Source organism: Balaenoptera musculus, chromosome 2, assembly GCF_009873245.2.
Source record: "Balaenoptera musculus isolate JJ_BM4_2016_0621 chromosome 2, mBalMus1.pri.v3, whole genome shotgun sequence".
Lineage (NCBI taxonomy): Eukaryota > Metazoa > Chordata > Mammalia > Artiodactyla > Balaenopteridae > Balaenoptera > Balaenoptera musculus.
Window position 1 is genome coordinate 66,878,491 of NC_045786.1, and position 17,055 is coordinate 66,895,545.

The following is a 17,055-nucleotide window of genomic DNA, read 5'->3' on the forward strand; positions in this document are numbered from 1 at the left end:
GTCCAATAGTGGAAATGGTGAAGCTGTGAACTCCTCATCACTGGAAGTACAGAAAAGGAAACTACATTTTGGAGATTTGGTAAAAGATACCACATGCCAGAATTACAACTGCCCGTTGACTCCCCATTTTATCAGGAAATCTGGGCATTAGGACAGAAATTGGGCTAGAACTGTGGTCAATGCTGGCTGCACATTAGAATCATCTGAGTGCTTTAAAAATTTAATGCCTGGGCCCTACCTCCAGAAATACTGATTTAATTGGTCTGGAGTGGGTCCTGGGTACAGTGCCAGGCTAAGCCATATTGGAGCCTAAGGCAAAGGGAAAACATCAGTATATGTTTATTTAAAATATTGATATTTTGTTCATCATGGATTTCTTGCATTAATTTTTATTTTTAACATATTGAATTACAATATTATTTATCTTTATTACTGAGGTGCTTTGGGTAAGTGCCTCACTTGCCTCACACTAATCCCAGCCCTGCCTGAGCATCTGTACTTTTTAAATCTCCTCACTCACGCCATTCTAATGGGCTGCTAGGGCTGAGAGCTATTGACTAGTTGATCTTGTCTTGCATCCTTTACTGAGCTGTCCAATATGGTAGGCACTAGCTACATGGGGCTACTGAGAACTTGAAATATTAATAATCGAAACTGAGTTGTGCTGTAGCTTTTAAAGACTTAGTACATAAATGTAAAGTATCTTATTAATTTTTATACTGATTACATGTTGAAGTGATAATATTTGTTTTCTTTTTGGGGAGCATCCTTTTCTTGACACTAATTTCTGAGTCAATCAGGTTATGCTGCAGTCATTAAAAAAACAAACAATTCTTAGTTTGTGTTAACAAAAAAGTTGGTTCTTGCTCATACTCCATTTCCCACATGGGTCGGCGTGGATCTCTGGTCCCTGTAGGTACACTCAGGGCTGAAGGAGGCTCCAGCTCAGTGTTCTTCCAGGATTTCCAAGGCAGGAAAAAGGCTATGGCGACTCATAGAGTGGCTCTTAAAGGTATAAAAAGGACATATATCATTCTGTTCATATTTCACTGGCCAAAACAAGTTACATGGCCACGCCTGACTTCAGGGAGAGGGTGGAGGAAGTACAATTCTGTTATGTGCCTGGAAGGAGGAGAATCAGAACATTTTGAACAGCCTTAATGATTGCCACCACGGCAATCCCTTGGCCCGAGGAAGTGATTGCTGGTGGTTGTGGAGCTATTTAGGATCATGGCACACTGCCTATGTATGTGCGAGACCAGCCCTGCCGCACTGTCGCAGGCAGTAAACATGACACTTTTCTCCATATGGCTTTCATTACAAGTTCATTTCATTAGGAAATCAGTGGGGGTATTTTGTAGCATTACAGAAATACCAGGAATGAGACCCACCGAGTTGGTTACAAACTCAGCAATGCGTCCTTCCAATATTCAGCAAGGAAAAATAAACTCAAAGGGTGATCTCATTTCCCTCTTTTACCCCTAAGATTTTGGACAAGAAATATCATGTGACATTCTATGATGATAATGGGAAGAAAAACATAATGTTGAGAATAAGGACTTTGAGGATTCTTCTTTTGGTAGCAATGACACTGATGTATTGTTAATGTTGCTTCTTTTTCTGGAAAGAGCCACCCACATTAAATTTGACCGAGAGTGGAAGCAGGTGGCATAGGTAACACTGGAATTAGGGTAAGTGATCTTCTTTTTAGACTCAGAATAACCCAAGGAGGCAATAAAATTTTAGGGAAGTTAATTGTTAGACATAACTCTTTTTTCTTTTGTAAGGTGGAGATAGTCATGGGGGTTATGGAGAAGTTTGCGCTTCTTCAGCTGAAGAATACACAAGAATTACCTAGGTGGAATATTTTATTTGAAATGGATCCCAGAATTCTTGGACTGGATTGGTAATAATATTTTAGAAACATACATAGTTAGTGGGAAACAGTCCTTAGGGGGAAAAAAGTGCATAGGGAATATGCTGGTGTAAGAAAAAGAATCATATTTGACTTTACAGACAATTATGGATTAAGGCATTTCATAAAATGCCTGGCTGTGTGACCTGGGGAAAGTGCTTAAACTCTTTAAACATAAATTCCTCACTGCGATATGGTAGAAATAACAACTTCTTACAGGAGAGATATGAAGATGAAAGAGATAATAAAGTAATAGTGCTTAGCTCAGTGCCAGCACATAGTAGGTGCTTGGTAAATGCCTCTCCAAGAAGAGGCATCGGAGAGAACAAGTGGAGAGTTCTGACAAGGGAGGGACCCCAGTGTCTGAAAAGATGAGAATACATCTTAGGAAAAATAGAGCAAGGACATTGTTAGAGAATTTCCAAATTTTCCAAGTAGTCACATGTCTCCTCCTTCTTACCTCAGATTTTTATGATTCCATTTCTCCTCTCTTCTTGTACTTTTGTTTATTATTTGCTCTTTTTCTTTCTATTTATCCCCTCCTACCTTATTTTTATAGATTGTTCCAGTCTCTGGATTTTATCCTCTCTATTTTCTTCTGTTATCTTTTTCTTCTTCATATTGTTCTGTCACTCCGTCACCCCCAATCTATATTTCTCTTTCTCTTCCAGTTCATCTTTCATCCTTTATACGTTGTTTAGCACAGTTGACCTGGAGGCAGAGTCTACGAAATATGCCTGTCAGTTCTTCTGTGCCCCTCTGCCCTTTCTTCATTCTCCTTACCCTCAGTGGAACCCCTTCCTCTGCACCATCCACTGTTTCCCCTGGGCCTTAGTACCCTGTTTCCTGTACTAAAATTTCTTCTTAGAAATGAATCTGATCAACTCAGAGCCACAAAGGTGTAAATAACTTGTAAAGTTTGGTGCTTTACTTTTCCCAGGAGTACTAGAACTTCAATCAAGTACAAAGCCTTCAGCCAAAGAAATAAATCTCTAATAATAATCTCAGGCAATAGAAAGTTATGGAGCCCGTTTTCTTTTCAGCAGGAGACTTTCCCTGCCAAATATGCCCACTCACAGAGCTTGTTCTGCTTTGATATTTTAGAAGAAAATAAAATAAGTTGATTCAGATAAAGCTAGAGTTAGATTTAGCCACCTTCTGGCACATGTAAGTCTAATTAATTTAGGGTTAAAAACTACAGTTGACCCTTGAACAACATGGGTTTGAATTGCATGGGTCTACTTATATGCAAATTTTTTTCAACAGTAAATACTACACTACTACACATCCGTTGTTAGTTGAATCCTTGGATGCCGAACTGTGGATACAGAGGGCCAACTATAGCGTTACACTTGAATTTTCAATTATGTGGAGGGTCAGCGCCCCTAACTCCGGCATTGTTCAAGGATCAACTGTATTTAATTCCAAAGAGATTGTGTTGAGCAGATGTAATAATTAATTTCAGATAAATCAGTTCAATCTGTCCTTTTCATTCTTTCTATATTTTATCAATTTTAATGTAATTTGCAAGGGAATATGAGCTTCATTTTATGTGTTTGCAGTCAGCATGAATCAGTCTAATCAAAAGGCGTTATGCACCCTGACAGTGCCCTACAGTGTGCTGGGGATTGCCAAGTGTCAGCCAGTCATCCTATTCACTGTTGGCCCTGTGCCTAAGGTCCATATGCTTTTCAAGGGCCTATAACAATATGTGAACCCTGAAAAATTCTATTTGTTTTCAAATATGAAAAACAAAAATTAATAAATATGGAACTGAGTATCTACAAATCAAAACATTTGATCAATTGGTTATTGCTCAATTCTTTGTCATTATCTATACATTATATTTAATGTGAGAGGTGAATATATTTTAATATGTTTGATGTGATGTAGGAAGGGTGTTCCACAAGAGCACATAAGGTCACTCAGGTCTTAGAATAGCCCTCTAAGAATTTCAGATGTGAAGATCTGAATCAAAGTGCAAAATCATGAAACTATTTCTCAGAGTAGTATGAATCTCTAGGCACAAAATGGAGGTTCTAGTTTAAGTAGGAGATATTACATCCCACTTTGCCCCATCCAGCTACACTAAGGATGAAGAAGCTGGGTAGGGGCCATCAATGTCACTGGAAATAGACCAAAAATGGGGGAAAGTGTTTTTGTTTTTTTTAAAATCAGAACTCCTCCTAGAAAGAAACTATGGTATGTAGGTAGAAGGATGCTATGGATTGAATTGTGTATCACCCGCCCCCCCCCCCGCCCCATTCATATGTTTAAGCCCTAATCCCCCATGTGAATGTATTGGAAACAGGGACTTTAAGGGAATGGTTATGGTTAATGAGGTCATAAGGGTGGAGCCCTGTTCAGTTAGAACTTGTGTCCTTCTAGAAGAGGTTACAGAGACATCAGAGATTGCTCTTTTCCCGCCGTGTTAGGACACAGCAAAAAGGCAGTTATCGTGCAAGTCAGGAAGAGTCCTCACCGGGAACTGAATTGATCGGCAACTTCACCTTGGATTACCCAGCCCCCAGAACTGTGAGAAATACATTTCTGTTGTTTAAACCATCTTGTATATGGTGCTTTGTTACAGCAGCCCAAACAGACTAAGAGGATATTTATTAGTAAGCAGCTTTGGGTGGGGTCAGAAAGCTCAGGATATGCTTCAAGATGAAAAGATGGTTCCCCAAATTACTCCTAAGTCTGGTGAGCTACAGGGTTTTTGCTTTACTAAGTTGGGTGTACAAGTTTGGGGTCAGAGATCAACTTCCCAAGACCAAGTGCCACCTCCTGCCCTTCCCCAAGCAGCACTCAACCTTCCTCTAAATACATGTCAAACCAATGTTTAAAGAATATCTGTTTGAAGGTGCATCAAATTATTAGCTGCCTAGATCACCCACAGGCCTGTATTTGGTCCAGCCTTGGCCAATTGTCACCCTTCATACCTCAATATCATAGCCGATGCCATGGGCCTTACACATCTGGAGAAAAACATAGTGGAAAATCAGAGAGAGATTGTTGTGCCTGAGCTGGGTGCTCATCACCGCATAGCGACTGGTTGCCGGTGACTGGAAAAGAATCACAACTGAATGTCAGACTCTTTACTAAATATTTAAATAAACTTTTAATTTTAGAATAATTGTGGATTAAGAGAAAGGTTGCAAAGATAATACAGAGAGTTCCTGTATAGCCCACACCCAGTTCCCCTACTGTTAACATTGTACATTGATGTGGTACCTTTGTCACAACTAAGGAACCAAATTGCCACATTACTATTAAGTCCATACTTTATTTGGATTTCATTAGTTTTTCCCTAATTTTCATTTTCTGTTCCAGGATCCCCTCCAGGACAGCACATTATATTTAGTTGTCATGTCTCCTTAGGTTCTTCTGGGCTGTGACAGTTTCTCAGTCTTGCCTGACAGTTTTGAGGAATACTGATCAAGTATTTTGTAGAATGTCCCTCAATCTGTGTTTGTCCGATGTTTTTCTCATGATTAGATGGGGGTTGTTGGTTTTGGAGAGAAGGACTACATAGGTAAACTGCCGCTTTCATCACCTCATATCAAGAATACATATATCAACATGATTTATCACTGTTGATGCCGACCTTGGTCACCTGGCTAAGGTAGTCTTCATCAGGTTTCTTGCTGTAAAGATACCCTCCCCCTTTTTGCTCTTCGGCAGCAAATCACTAAGTGCACTCCACCTCCTTGAAGGGACCAATGTTAGAATTTTAATTCCAACTGCTTTCTTTGTTTGGGAAATAGCTATTCTATATCTTTCTTGCCTATCAATGAGAGCTATCCCAAAGAGACTGGTTACAGTAGGTCCAAAGTATTTCAACTATAATATCTCCTAAAATATTTAAAATTTAATATGTGCAAAAGAAAGTATTGAATCCCGATAGTTTTGTAGCATGTCCTTTGTGAAATATGATGTTTGCCTTTGACAATTATCTCTGTTTGTCCTTGGGTAAATGGAAATTTGGAGAACTGCACATAGAGCCATGGCCAACCTTAGGGCATAGAAAATGGCGATGCCTGGACCAGATTTTGAACTTTGGAGACTCTCAGGTGCTGGGCAACCAGGTGCCTGATCGCATGCAGTGACTTGAAATAGGAGAAGGAAAAGGAGGTGCAGCTGGTTCACAGCTGGCTGCAAGGATCCTAATGACCTGACACACTGTCTTTTGTGAAACCCCAGGCTCTCTCTCTGTCTCTGAGCTAATGCAAGGAAACTGGGGCCAACTGAGTGAGTGCCCAGCGGAGAATGAACATTTCCCCACCTGCATCTCTCTCTCTCTCTCTCTCACACACACACACACACACACACTCAGATTTCACGTTCACCTTTTGTGACATATGTCCCCCACATATTGTGTCTTTTCCTTCCACATTGACGTAAAGTAGTGTATCTGATGGTTGCGTTATCAATAGTAGTAATTAAGCCGATTCTTCCCACACATAAGCAGGATCCACATCTACAAAAATGTTAGGCTCCCCCAGGCTAATGCATCGAGTTGTGCACCTCCATTGGTATTGTCCCACTGGGAGCCATTGGGGATTCTATTTTTACAAAAGAAAATCTATTTGACCCTCTATGCCTCACAACTGTACTTTGTTATCACCCTGACCTATCATGAGTTGTTCCCCTGTCTGGCTCCCTTACACGACTGGGAGTTTTCTGAGGGCAGGAACTGTTTGGTTTCTGAATCCCCAGGCTGGACATGATGCTAGCATTCAGTGTTTCTTGAATGAAAGAAAGAATGAATACATGAAATAGGGTAAGTGGATTGCACTTCTCTCTGACTTAAGAGACACTTCAAAGGATGTAATTCAGGGGACTTGCAGTCACTGAGCACTTTGGGGCAGAAGAAGAGATTGATTCACAAAACAGAGGACAGTCACACCATCCCTAGAGAATGACAGCTCAGGACAGTCATCCCAGGCCTTGCCCCTAGAGGACATCCTTTGGAGGACAACTCTGGTGGACCTGACAGGGATTATTGGTGGGGTAACAAGAACTGGTTAAGTGAAATTCTGGCTCAGCTATGTAGTCAGTCTGGAGGAACGTGACCACCAGGCCTGCTTGCCCTGCCGTGTCAGGCTGTGCCATGCTCCTGCCTTCACAATGGAGGCCCAGAAGCCCGAGCTTTTGTGTATGGAAGTGAACTGTAAATACTCTGGAATTCCATTGTAGTTACTGAGCATGTAATTGCGTGGTAATTACCATGAATTCACAAGATAATTCCAAGGTTATTTTTGTCTTCTAAACTTGTCTTATGCTGCTATAGTATATAAACTAGCAAACCCAAGATCAGGACCCAGTCAGCGAGGGAGAGAGGTAGGCAGGCATCTGGTAGCAGGATCCAGCTCAGTGCTGTGTATCTTGGCTCCAAAGCAAGGCAGAAGAGCTCACTGTCCAGTATTACTGGACAGCAAGTAAGGACAGGCTGTCCTGAGGTTTCTTTTGCTCTATGGAGACAGACTGCAATTCCCCCTCCTCCCAGTCCTGGGCTTGTGATTCATAAGGAATCGGAAAGAAAAGCCAGGATATTTGGTGTATGTCTCCAAGCGACATCTTCTTTTCCATGACCATCACCGTCCTAGTCCAGACCATTATGGCCTGGAGGGCAGCTTCTTCTTTCTACTAGGGAGGTGGGGATGCAAGCAGAATTCTATAGTGGAAAGGTTATACAGAGTCAGAATCACTGAAGTTCAAAACCTGACTAGGCCACTTACTATATGTGTGATCTTGAATATGTCATTTAACTTCCCTGACTTTTGATGATTCAATAAGCACCTAGCACCTGATACACAGTAGCTACTATTGTTGTTGCTGTTTTTTTGAAAACATCTGCAGGGCCTGGAGCATTGTAGACCTACATCAAATGTAATTTTCCAGGCTATTCCTGCCCCCACTGGTACCTGGGATTCTGAGCATTACTACCAGATTGAGCATTTCCCAAACTCAGGTTGGTCAATGCTCAGAAATCTTCAGTGTCTCCTCTTTGCCTTCAAAATGAAATCCAGGCACCTGGCTTGGCTGGAAGACTCTCCCAAACTTTCTCAGTGGACTGCTCCAACCACTTCTCCCACTTCCCTCTTCCCAGATTCTCTGCCCCAGCCCAACTGGTTCATAACAGACCACGGGCTGTCTTTGGCTGCTGTCCTTTCTGCAGGGGGAGGTCTCCCTCTCGTTGCCATGGTGACTGCCTTAGTCTTTAAGGCCAGACCAAGTTCTACGTTCTTAGTAAAGCATCCTCTGTCCCCGCCTGTCCACAGTTGTTTCTCCTAAGAACTCCAGCAGCAAGTTAAGGGACTGTCACCTAAATGGCACTTAAATGAGACCTTGTGGTTTTTCCTTGTGTATGTGCTATCTATTTTGTATTTCTTTTCAACTCCTGGAGGACAGGGACTTTGTCAAATGTCTCTGTATCCTGGATGCTTGGTGAAATTCCTGGCTTATCTTAAGTGCTTAATAAATGTGTTATAATAATGCAAATAAAGATGAACATATACAATACACCTACTTTTTTTTTTTAAAGACTTAACCAACTCTGCAGTTCCTACAGGAAAAAACTGTCAATGATCTAGTGTTGTCTTTTATCCAGCCTGATAGCACAGGTGACAGTATTGTCTCGAGGATTAGATGAGTTTGTAAAGACCTTGGAACAGTGTCTGGCACAAAATAAGCACTCAAAAACAAGTTAGCTCTTATTAGCATTTGTTAAACTAAATAGTTTCACAAATAAGATAAATTATTTGAAAAACAAAACAAAACAACAACCAACCAGTAAATCTTTTCATCAGAAAGGGACTTGAATCAGAAAACCTGGACTTTGCTACTTACTTAACTTTAACTTACTTAGGCAGTTCACTTACCTTTGAATAGCCTTACTTTCCTAATCTGTAAAATGGGTATGATAATCCATGTCTTATCTACTTCTTGGGGTTATCTTGGGGATCAAATAAGCTCATGTCTGTTTAAAGTATAAAGCATTATACAAACGGAAAACATCATTTTTAAAAGGCTGACTGGTGTAATTGACTCTCTTCTGATGCTGTAAAATCCATTTAGGTTTACCAAGGAAGTCATAACCTAAAGAATTTTATAGCATCAGAAGACTCCTCCACAACCATCTGGCCCATTCAGTGCTCACTGAGTCCTGGCCTAGTTTGGAGCAGATTAGGAGCCAGTGGATAATAGTAATATGCCTGCAGATAACCTCATTGCACCGGGAGATGAAGCCTCCTTTGGAAGAAGAGCTTTTTCCATGGCCTCAACTAGAGACTTCTTCAGGGATGAGCTGAAGCTGTACTCTGGGGTTGGGTCATTGACTCTCAGCCAACACAAGGCAGGTTGGGTAGCACAATGCTCAGACACAAGCTGTAAAGTCTGACAGGCCTGGGCTTAATTCTGGCTTCCATACTTGCTTGTTGAGTGACCTTCCACAAGTTGCTGAACATTTCTTAACCTCAGTCTTCTTATCTAAAAATGAGCATAATAACAGCACCTGCCCCATATATTAGGTTGTATAAAGATTCATGTAAAGCACTTAGTTAAAGAACCTGGTGAGGAGTAAAGGCTCAGTACATTTTGGATGTTATTATCATGTTATTATATGCATTATAGTTATATGCTGGCCTATCTGGGTCCTTTGAAAAACTTGGAGCGCTTTGCTACTCATGCTTATATCCTCTGCGCTTAGTAGAGTGCCTGGCACAAAGAGGTGAACTTACTTCTAGTTGATTCTGGCTGAAAGTATTAACTGATAACTAAGGTGATGGCTGATGAGGACTTAGCATGTGACCTGTCACAACAATATTACTCCTTTCTAAAAGATTCTGCAAGAAAAAGACCATTCAATGGAAGGCTGTGGAACAGAGGGATGGGCCCTTCCTATGTCCCCTTACAGGAAAAATTCCCTGTCCCCAGTACCCCACTGTGCATGACACTGCCTGGGCCAGGCTTGATACAGAGCCCTACTCTACAGGCCCCATAAAATCAAATGCCTTAGGAGACCCCGGGGGTCATTTAGGTTTACCTTATTTTATAAACAAGGAAACTGAGGCCAGAGAGAGGATCAGAATTCATGACCCCTGACTTAGAGCAGTGTTGTCCTCTCCAAATTCCCACTGGCCACATTTGGAATGTGTGGGAATTTCAGAGGTTAGCCTTTTCTAATAAAACAAGGGGGAAGAAATAGAAGGCAAAATATTATTGGTAGAAGTCTAGTTTTATTAAACTACCTTTCTAAATCACAATCTAACAAGAATGCTTCAAGCCAAATAAAGAAAGCTCGAAATACTCCTTTTCACTGGAGAATATAATTTTGCTTCAGCCACAATTTAAATTGATTTAGTTCTGAGCACCAGCACTTGAAGTGTGGAGCATATTCTATTTTCGCCATGATACTTGTTTTGACAGTGATGCATTTCAGTTGACATAGTTGAAATCCTTATGTAATAAATCTCTGCCTGAAAATTAATCATGTTTATAATATTCTGAGAATTAATAACACCCATTGCTCAAATCATTAACTTAAAAAAGGAGCTTCCAAAATCTGTTCTCGGCAGTAAGGGACCACAAATAAATGAATGTTTGATAAAATAATCCAAGTAGCAGTTTAACAAGCGTAAACTTGAATGTGGTTGCAATAACATAGAACTATTGTTTAAGGGTTGGCAGAGGCTGATGAGTTTCTTATTTCAGTTACGAAGCAGGCATCCACATGCATAATGAACTGCTCTCTGAATTATTAATGTGTTGCTTATTTAGCCTCATCTGTCTAGAAGATAACGTATCCTAACTCTAATGAGTGAGTGGTTTTGTACATAATTACAGCAGCAGCAGTAGTGGGGAAATGCGTGCCTTCAAAGAAGGAGTTCTAAAAATAAAGTCATCACATAAACTCTGTTGTTGCATTCTATCAAAATCAAACCCGAAGCATTTGAGAATTCATAATAAATTACAGGAGACAGAATCATTATTAACATCATAATTTAACACAAAAGGTTTTACTTAATCATTCATTACAGATCATGTGCTGTTAAAATGCTTATAAATGACTGGGGTTGTTTTAAGATGTTTGCAGAGATGGTCCCTTTTGGCCACTCACCAACTGTGGTATCGAGGGTCCACCAAGAGAGAGGAAGAGTAAAACACGGACAGAAAAGGGTAGCAATTTATGTCCAGTCTGACAGAACGTTAATTAAAAGTTAAAAAGCCGTTAGGTGACTCCTTTTCATTTTCAAAACATGTACATCTGGGACTCATCTGATCTTGTTTCCACCTTCAAGGGGTTATTTGTGGAGGACACTGGATCAGAAGCCCACGCACCTGGTCTAACCGGGTCTAAATGAGAGTGGTTTGCCACCTGTTTCTAATAAGGGGACAATGGCTCTTCTTAGAGTTCAGAAAAGTTTTTGCTTTTCCCCTGCACAGCGTATTATCTAAAGGAATAGGCCCAAACTGGACTCCTTTTATAGGCATTTGTTCTGAATGTGCCCTCATTATCACTGTAGTCATATCTGTGTATTTCCTTTTTCTTGTCTTCAAAGGGGGCTGTCAACTGACTGTAAACCTGATGGCATCACAGTCTGTTTACACTTGTTCAGGAGCTTCAGTTTGGTTGTAAATTGTACTGTGTGTGCATGCGTGCGTGCGTGATTCTTTTAAAACTTACCTGTCACACGTGCACATATGCATAGGAGCACGTGTGTGCACACATGCACAGTGGCACCAGGGTTAGAACCTCCATGTATCTTTCTAAAACCAAAAGCAGTTTCAATTTATCCCTAAATCAGAAAACCTGAATAGCTCTTCTTCAGTGATTGTAGAGACATTTGAATTATCGAAGATCATAATGTGTCCCTCTTGTGTGTGGGCAATTCCTAAAAGTGTTTAAGACTCTTGATCACAGGAGAATTCCTGTACGTCACCTGTAGCTAGGATTGAAATCTATAGGCAAGATGGGGAAGATGGGAGAGTGCTTCTGATTCAAAGTACAACTTCTGCTTACAGCCTTCTGAAGCAACATACTTAAATGCAGCAAATTGTCTTTGGAAGTCTTGCATTGAATATTAACTCAGCTTCCAGCTTCCTTTTGGAAATGGCATGGAGATAGGTTCACTAAGCCAGAAGGTGTCAAGTTCTACTGCTGTCCCTCCCTCTGGCACTGAATTTAGGGTCTTGTAGGTCCCTTTGGTGAGGACAGAGGCCACAGGTGGGACCGAACCTGGGAAATTCCTAGCAAGGTCCTGGGACCTAATTAAAAGAGGCCTGTTTCTCATTCCTAGTCCAACTCTGCTTCTCTTCTTAATAAGCAAAGAGATCTAAGGGATTCTCATGAGCAATGGTACCTCATAGGACAAGTGGATTAAGCAGGAGAAGGAGGCTGTCGCCTGAGCCCCCCAAGACATCTGGCACCCTCTCCAGGCTACCCTTCCAAGTGTACACTGCGTTCCTGCCAAGAAAGGTGATGTGGGGATCCTGGGCAGAGTCAAACAAGTGTTCTTTAAATCCAGAGGTGTCTCTTGGACCCAAAGAGACTCAACAGAGAGGCAGGAGATACTGCTCTGAAAAGATATCTCTAGGGCACTGGAGTGGGGGTCCTATTAACCACTGGCATTCCTCTTTTATCTGCTTGACATATTTGGACCTCAAGTAGAGCTTCATTTGCAAAAAGGGCACGAAGCCCACTATTGTAAGAGAAGGCAGAAGAAAGCCTCTGGCATTGTCAGAGCAGCTGTGGCTTGAGCCCCAATCTGCTCTCATATCCCACCTATAGGAAGGGCCATCTGGTCCTCTTGAACTTTGCTCTCCTTCCCCAGGACCAACCTAGCCCACTGTCCCCACAGAGGTTTGCCCTTTGTTATCCAGGGTCCTGAAGTTGGTAAACCTGAAACAGTCCCAGGACTACTGCCTCTAGCCCCCTAGAGATGGCCTAGTGATGAGAATGGGGGATTGGGCTACAGATCACAAGGGGCCTCATTAACCAAGCTGAGAAGCTGGGATTTTCCTGAAGATGACAGGAGTCATTTCAAAATCATAAGTAGGGGAGCAGCATGCTCAGAGTCACTTTTCGCTTTAACCACCTTGTCAGGAGGCAGGGAGTCAATGAGAAGCTGTTGTAACACTAGAGTGAGACCATGAAAGCTGAAATGAAGGCAGTATCTTTGACGGGGGAAGGAGGGGTCAGAGTTGAGGCATTTTAGCAGCTAGCATCAACATGAGCTGGTTGCTGACTGGATGTGGTGATACAGGGTGAGTGATCAGCTTCTGGCCCAACCCACCAAGAGGAAGTATAGGGGAGGAGAGACGGTGAGTGCAGTTTTGGGTAGTTTGAGCCTTGCGGACTCTGAGACATTCTGTTGAATATTGAATCTAGGAGTCTGAGGCTCAAAAAAGAGACTGGGGCTAGAAAAATACCGGTTTTGTTGGAAGCTTCTGGTAATTGAAGCAGTGGGTATCGATGTACTTGCCCCGGGAAGCGAGCTGAGAAGAGAATGGAGGGGAACACACAAACATCCAGCCCTGGAAAGCCCCATGTTCTTTCGTCCTTCCACATAGTGCTTGCCCTTTCTGGATGCCACCTCCCCTTTCCTCCATTCATGTACCAGAAGCCCATTTTGGTAGGTTCAAAGACTTGCCTGAGATTCTTTCTTCTCTCTGGACCCATAGAGCCTGGCACACAACCAGAGCTCAGTAAATGGCAGGTGAGTATTGCTGACACTGAGGAGAATCAGGAAGCATCGGTAGCTTACCGGCATTGCTGCAGTGTTTAGGTGGCTCATTTTCTTGTCTTTCTTGGGAACAAAGTGGGGCACTTCAAGGGTGCTCAAACTGCAATCCAGGTGGCCGTTGGTCAAGTATAAGGTGAGCTGAGTCAGGGCCAACTGGTCACTGTATGAGAGGTTGAGGCCTGTTGCCCACACCTGAGTAGAACAGGAGCCAAAGAAGTGAGGGTGTGATGAACCACCAGGAGAGAAGGCCCCCACCACCTCTGACCACCCCAAACCACACCAGACCCAACTACAACAGTGAACATGTGACTTAACGGAGTAGATGTTTTTGCTTCTGTTTCTCCTTCGTTCAACTGAGGGAGAGAGTCTCCAGTCTGATTCTCGTCAGAAGATTTAAGGTTCTTGTGGGAGGTTACACAATTGGAAATACCTGTCCAAGCTAATCTGATGGAGAGGCCCGGTTCCGAAAGGCTCATGTGCACTTTTATTTTTCTGCCTGTGGTTTGTCACTTCTAAAGTAGCCAGTGCAATGCTTGCTACTGAGAAATGAAGCTGGATGGGAACTCCAGAGGATGGGGAGTTCAAGCAGAGCAGACAGAGGGGGAAAGAGTGAGTACATATTAGAAAAAGGCAGTTTGCCCTGAGTGCGTAAATAATAGAAAAGGGCAGTTTGCCCTGGCTTCAGAAAAAGCAGTGCTGGCTTCTCTGGGAAACTCAACATGATTCTTAAGGGAAACTTAGGTTTGGCCTACAAGCCTTAGCTCTACCACTATTTTTACCTTAAGGGTGCAGGAAAGTCACTTCACCCACCCTACAATGTCACAGTATCCTCAACAGGGAAAGGAAGATAGCATCCACCCTAGCTGAATCCCAGGGTCATTAGAAGGATACTATGATGCAATAGAAATTAAAATGCTTTGATAAACAGATATATATAAGCAATAAGTTACTCTAAGCTACTAGATAATTGAGTAATGTCCATTAACACCTTTGACAGATACTTAACTGAGCATCCACTATGTGCTAAACTGCTGATGGCAAAGTGGGTCATATGGTACCCTCTCTCCTCTCCTGTGGCAGACCGTCCTTAATTTCTCTTGTCACCCCTCACCCCTACACTGAATCCAGAAGCACCCCCAGAATCCTCCGGAGTTCAATGCTCAAGGCATATTATTGTGCTAGTTATCCGAGTGTAAAAGGTAAAGAGACACATCAAGAATGGGAAGACAGATAGAATCATACTCAATTGATTACAACACAATGAATACTTGATATGATAAAGGGGTGGAACAAAGTAGTACCAAAGCAGAGAAAGAACAGACAGGCTGAGTTTGTCTAGTTTGAACTCAGGGCTGCATCATGGAGAAGGTAACATCTGAGCTTTGACAAGCAACACAAACATGACCAATTCCCATGTATCAAGTACCTACAGTGTGCCAGGTGCTTCACAAACATCTCAGATCTTTATAATAACCTTAAAAATAACAGCTCCATGTCATGGATAAAGAAACAGAGGTTCAGAGAGGTACCCATGTCCACACAGCTAGGAAGTGGTGGTGCTGGGATCTGAATCCAGTTCTGCCTGGCTCCAAGTCCACCCTCTGCCCTTTCCCTGCTGGTGGAGATGGCATTAATCCTGGCCCAGCCAATCCTTACCCAGGACTAGTTTCCCACTCACACTAAAAGCTAAAGCTGCAGAGGATCAAAACATGTTCTTGTTTAATATATCCATGCCATGGAAATGTCTTGTGGAGAAAACATGAAGTATTGTGTTTCTGGAGTATGCTGTAATTAGCAGTAATGCCTTTTCACTGTAGGAAGTTGGAAACGAACACATTTTCATGAAGACTTGATTAAACAGTTTTTCCCCTTAGAAGGCCTACATGTGCCCCCCACATCAACTTGGTGTGTTAAAATACAGAATACATCTGCCCTAGAGTGGACTCCTCTCAAACAAATCTAGCAGTGAGTGACTTGAGTAAGCATGGAATGTAAATGGCATCATTATAAGGATATTAAGAGGTCAGGCTGTCAAGGCCCCTTGCTAAACTGATGCTAATTTCAGGAGTCATATTCGCACAGTAATGCCCTTTTATAATAGCAAATAAATCACATTTGCAACAATTGTTAAAAACTAACTGCCAAGGATCTGTTGCAGTTGTAAATATCCTATTTGTCAACTTAAATATTTCCTGCTGTATTGCATAAAATGCAAATCAGATGGAGACAGCTACTTTTCCTTAATACAAGAAAGTGAACTTGCTGTTCTTACATGTCTGGCATTTTTTTCCAGAGCTTCTGTTTTGATGTTTCAGTGTCCTTGATCAAAGAGAAATGCATATAACAAACATTATTAATATTATGATAATAATATTAATGTCTTGGTGATGAGGATTTTAGTGGGAAGGCAACCAAGGAGTCAGAGAGCCTGAATCTGGCCCTCACAAAGAGTGCAAACTTTAACGGTTATTTAAGCTCTCTCAATCTCAGTATCCTTAAGTGTAAAAGGCACAAATGATAATACTACCACAATGGGTTTTGAAAACAAACTAGAATAAATGCACATAAAATTCCCTTGCATGTTATAAAGTTCAATACAGATGTTATTGATGATTACTAAACATTTCCTTTAAGAGGAGTAGAATCTTAGGAGACTCATTTTCAGTTGCCTATGTAGTTATTAGATTGCTTCATTTAATAGCTGTTTTCCTCATTCATAATCATTGTGTTCAACCTAACAACTCAATCCAGTAGGTGGTTAGGTTTGAACGAAGTTGGTATTACTGTATCTCAATTTGACCGATGAGGATACTGAGATCAAAAAGTGGTTTCGTGGTTTGCCTAAAATCATAGAGCGTAGGCCAGAAATCTGGTCTTTCTGTAGACACAAAGTGTTTTTGCTACCCCCGGCTTCCCTAACTCCTTGTCACAAAGGAAATAGAACAAATTTCTTCACGCCTTTTCCTCAACAGCAGGCTTGCCTGAATTGCTCAGATAATTGTGCTGTTCTCCATCTGGTTTTTCCATTGAAGACACCGCCTGAGGCATCTTTGTTTTGCGGACAGGGGTTCCCATTTCCCCCTCTAGACTGTCAGCCCTTTAGGGGAAGCTGCTGAGTCTTTGTCTTCTGACAGCTCGCAGTGTCTGGGGCAGGCTGGCTCCCAGCAGGGCACAGCAGCGCCTCTGATGTTTCACTGTGAACTCCTTCACAACCTTTCAGGGACAGGGTTTCTTGAAGCTGGTTTCAGATTCAAATGCAGCAAATATTCATTGAACATCTCCTCTGTGCCAGCCCCAGGCTTTCACACATATCTCATTTAATCCTATTCTTGATTTTGGATTTCGCTCTTAATGTTTAGAACCTAATTTCACTCTGCATCCCAATTTAGATGA

General features: G+C 41.9%; 1 protein-coding gene across 7 annotated transcripts in view; it reads right to left on the bottom strand.

Annotated features, from left to right (window-relative positions):
* The window catches only part of IQCH (IQ motif containing H), a 215,198-nt gene that overhangs the window by 11,754 nt on the left and 186,389 nt on the right, over positions 1-17,055 (bottom strand). For 3 of the 7 annotated variants that reach the window (XM_036843582.1, XM_036843583.1, XM_036843587.1), the window contains 2 exons: positions 13,684-13,854; positions 4,858-4,980 (listed from right to left, as the gene is read on the bottom strand). The exons of 1 other annotated variant lie outside the window; for it this stretch is intronic. In XM_036843582.1, the coding sequence (XP_036699477.1) occupies positions 4,858-4,980; positions 13,684-13,854 (294 nt within the window). The remainder of the gene's footprint in view (positions 1-4,857; positions 4,981-13,683; positions 13,855-17,055) is intronic. 3 more of the 7 variants (XM_036843585.1, XM_036843584.1, XM_036843586.1) reach the window with 1 other exon arrangement.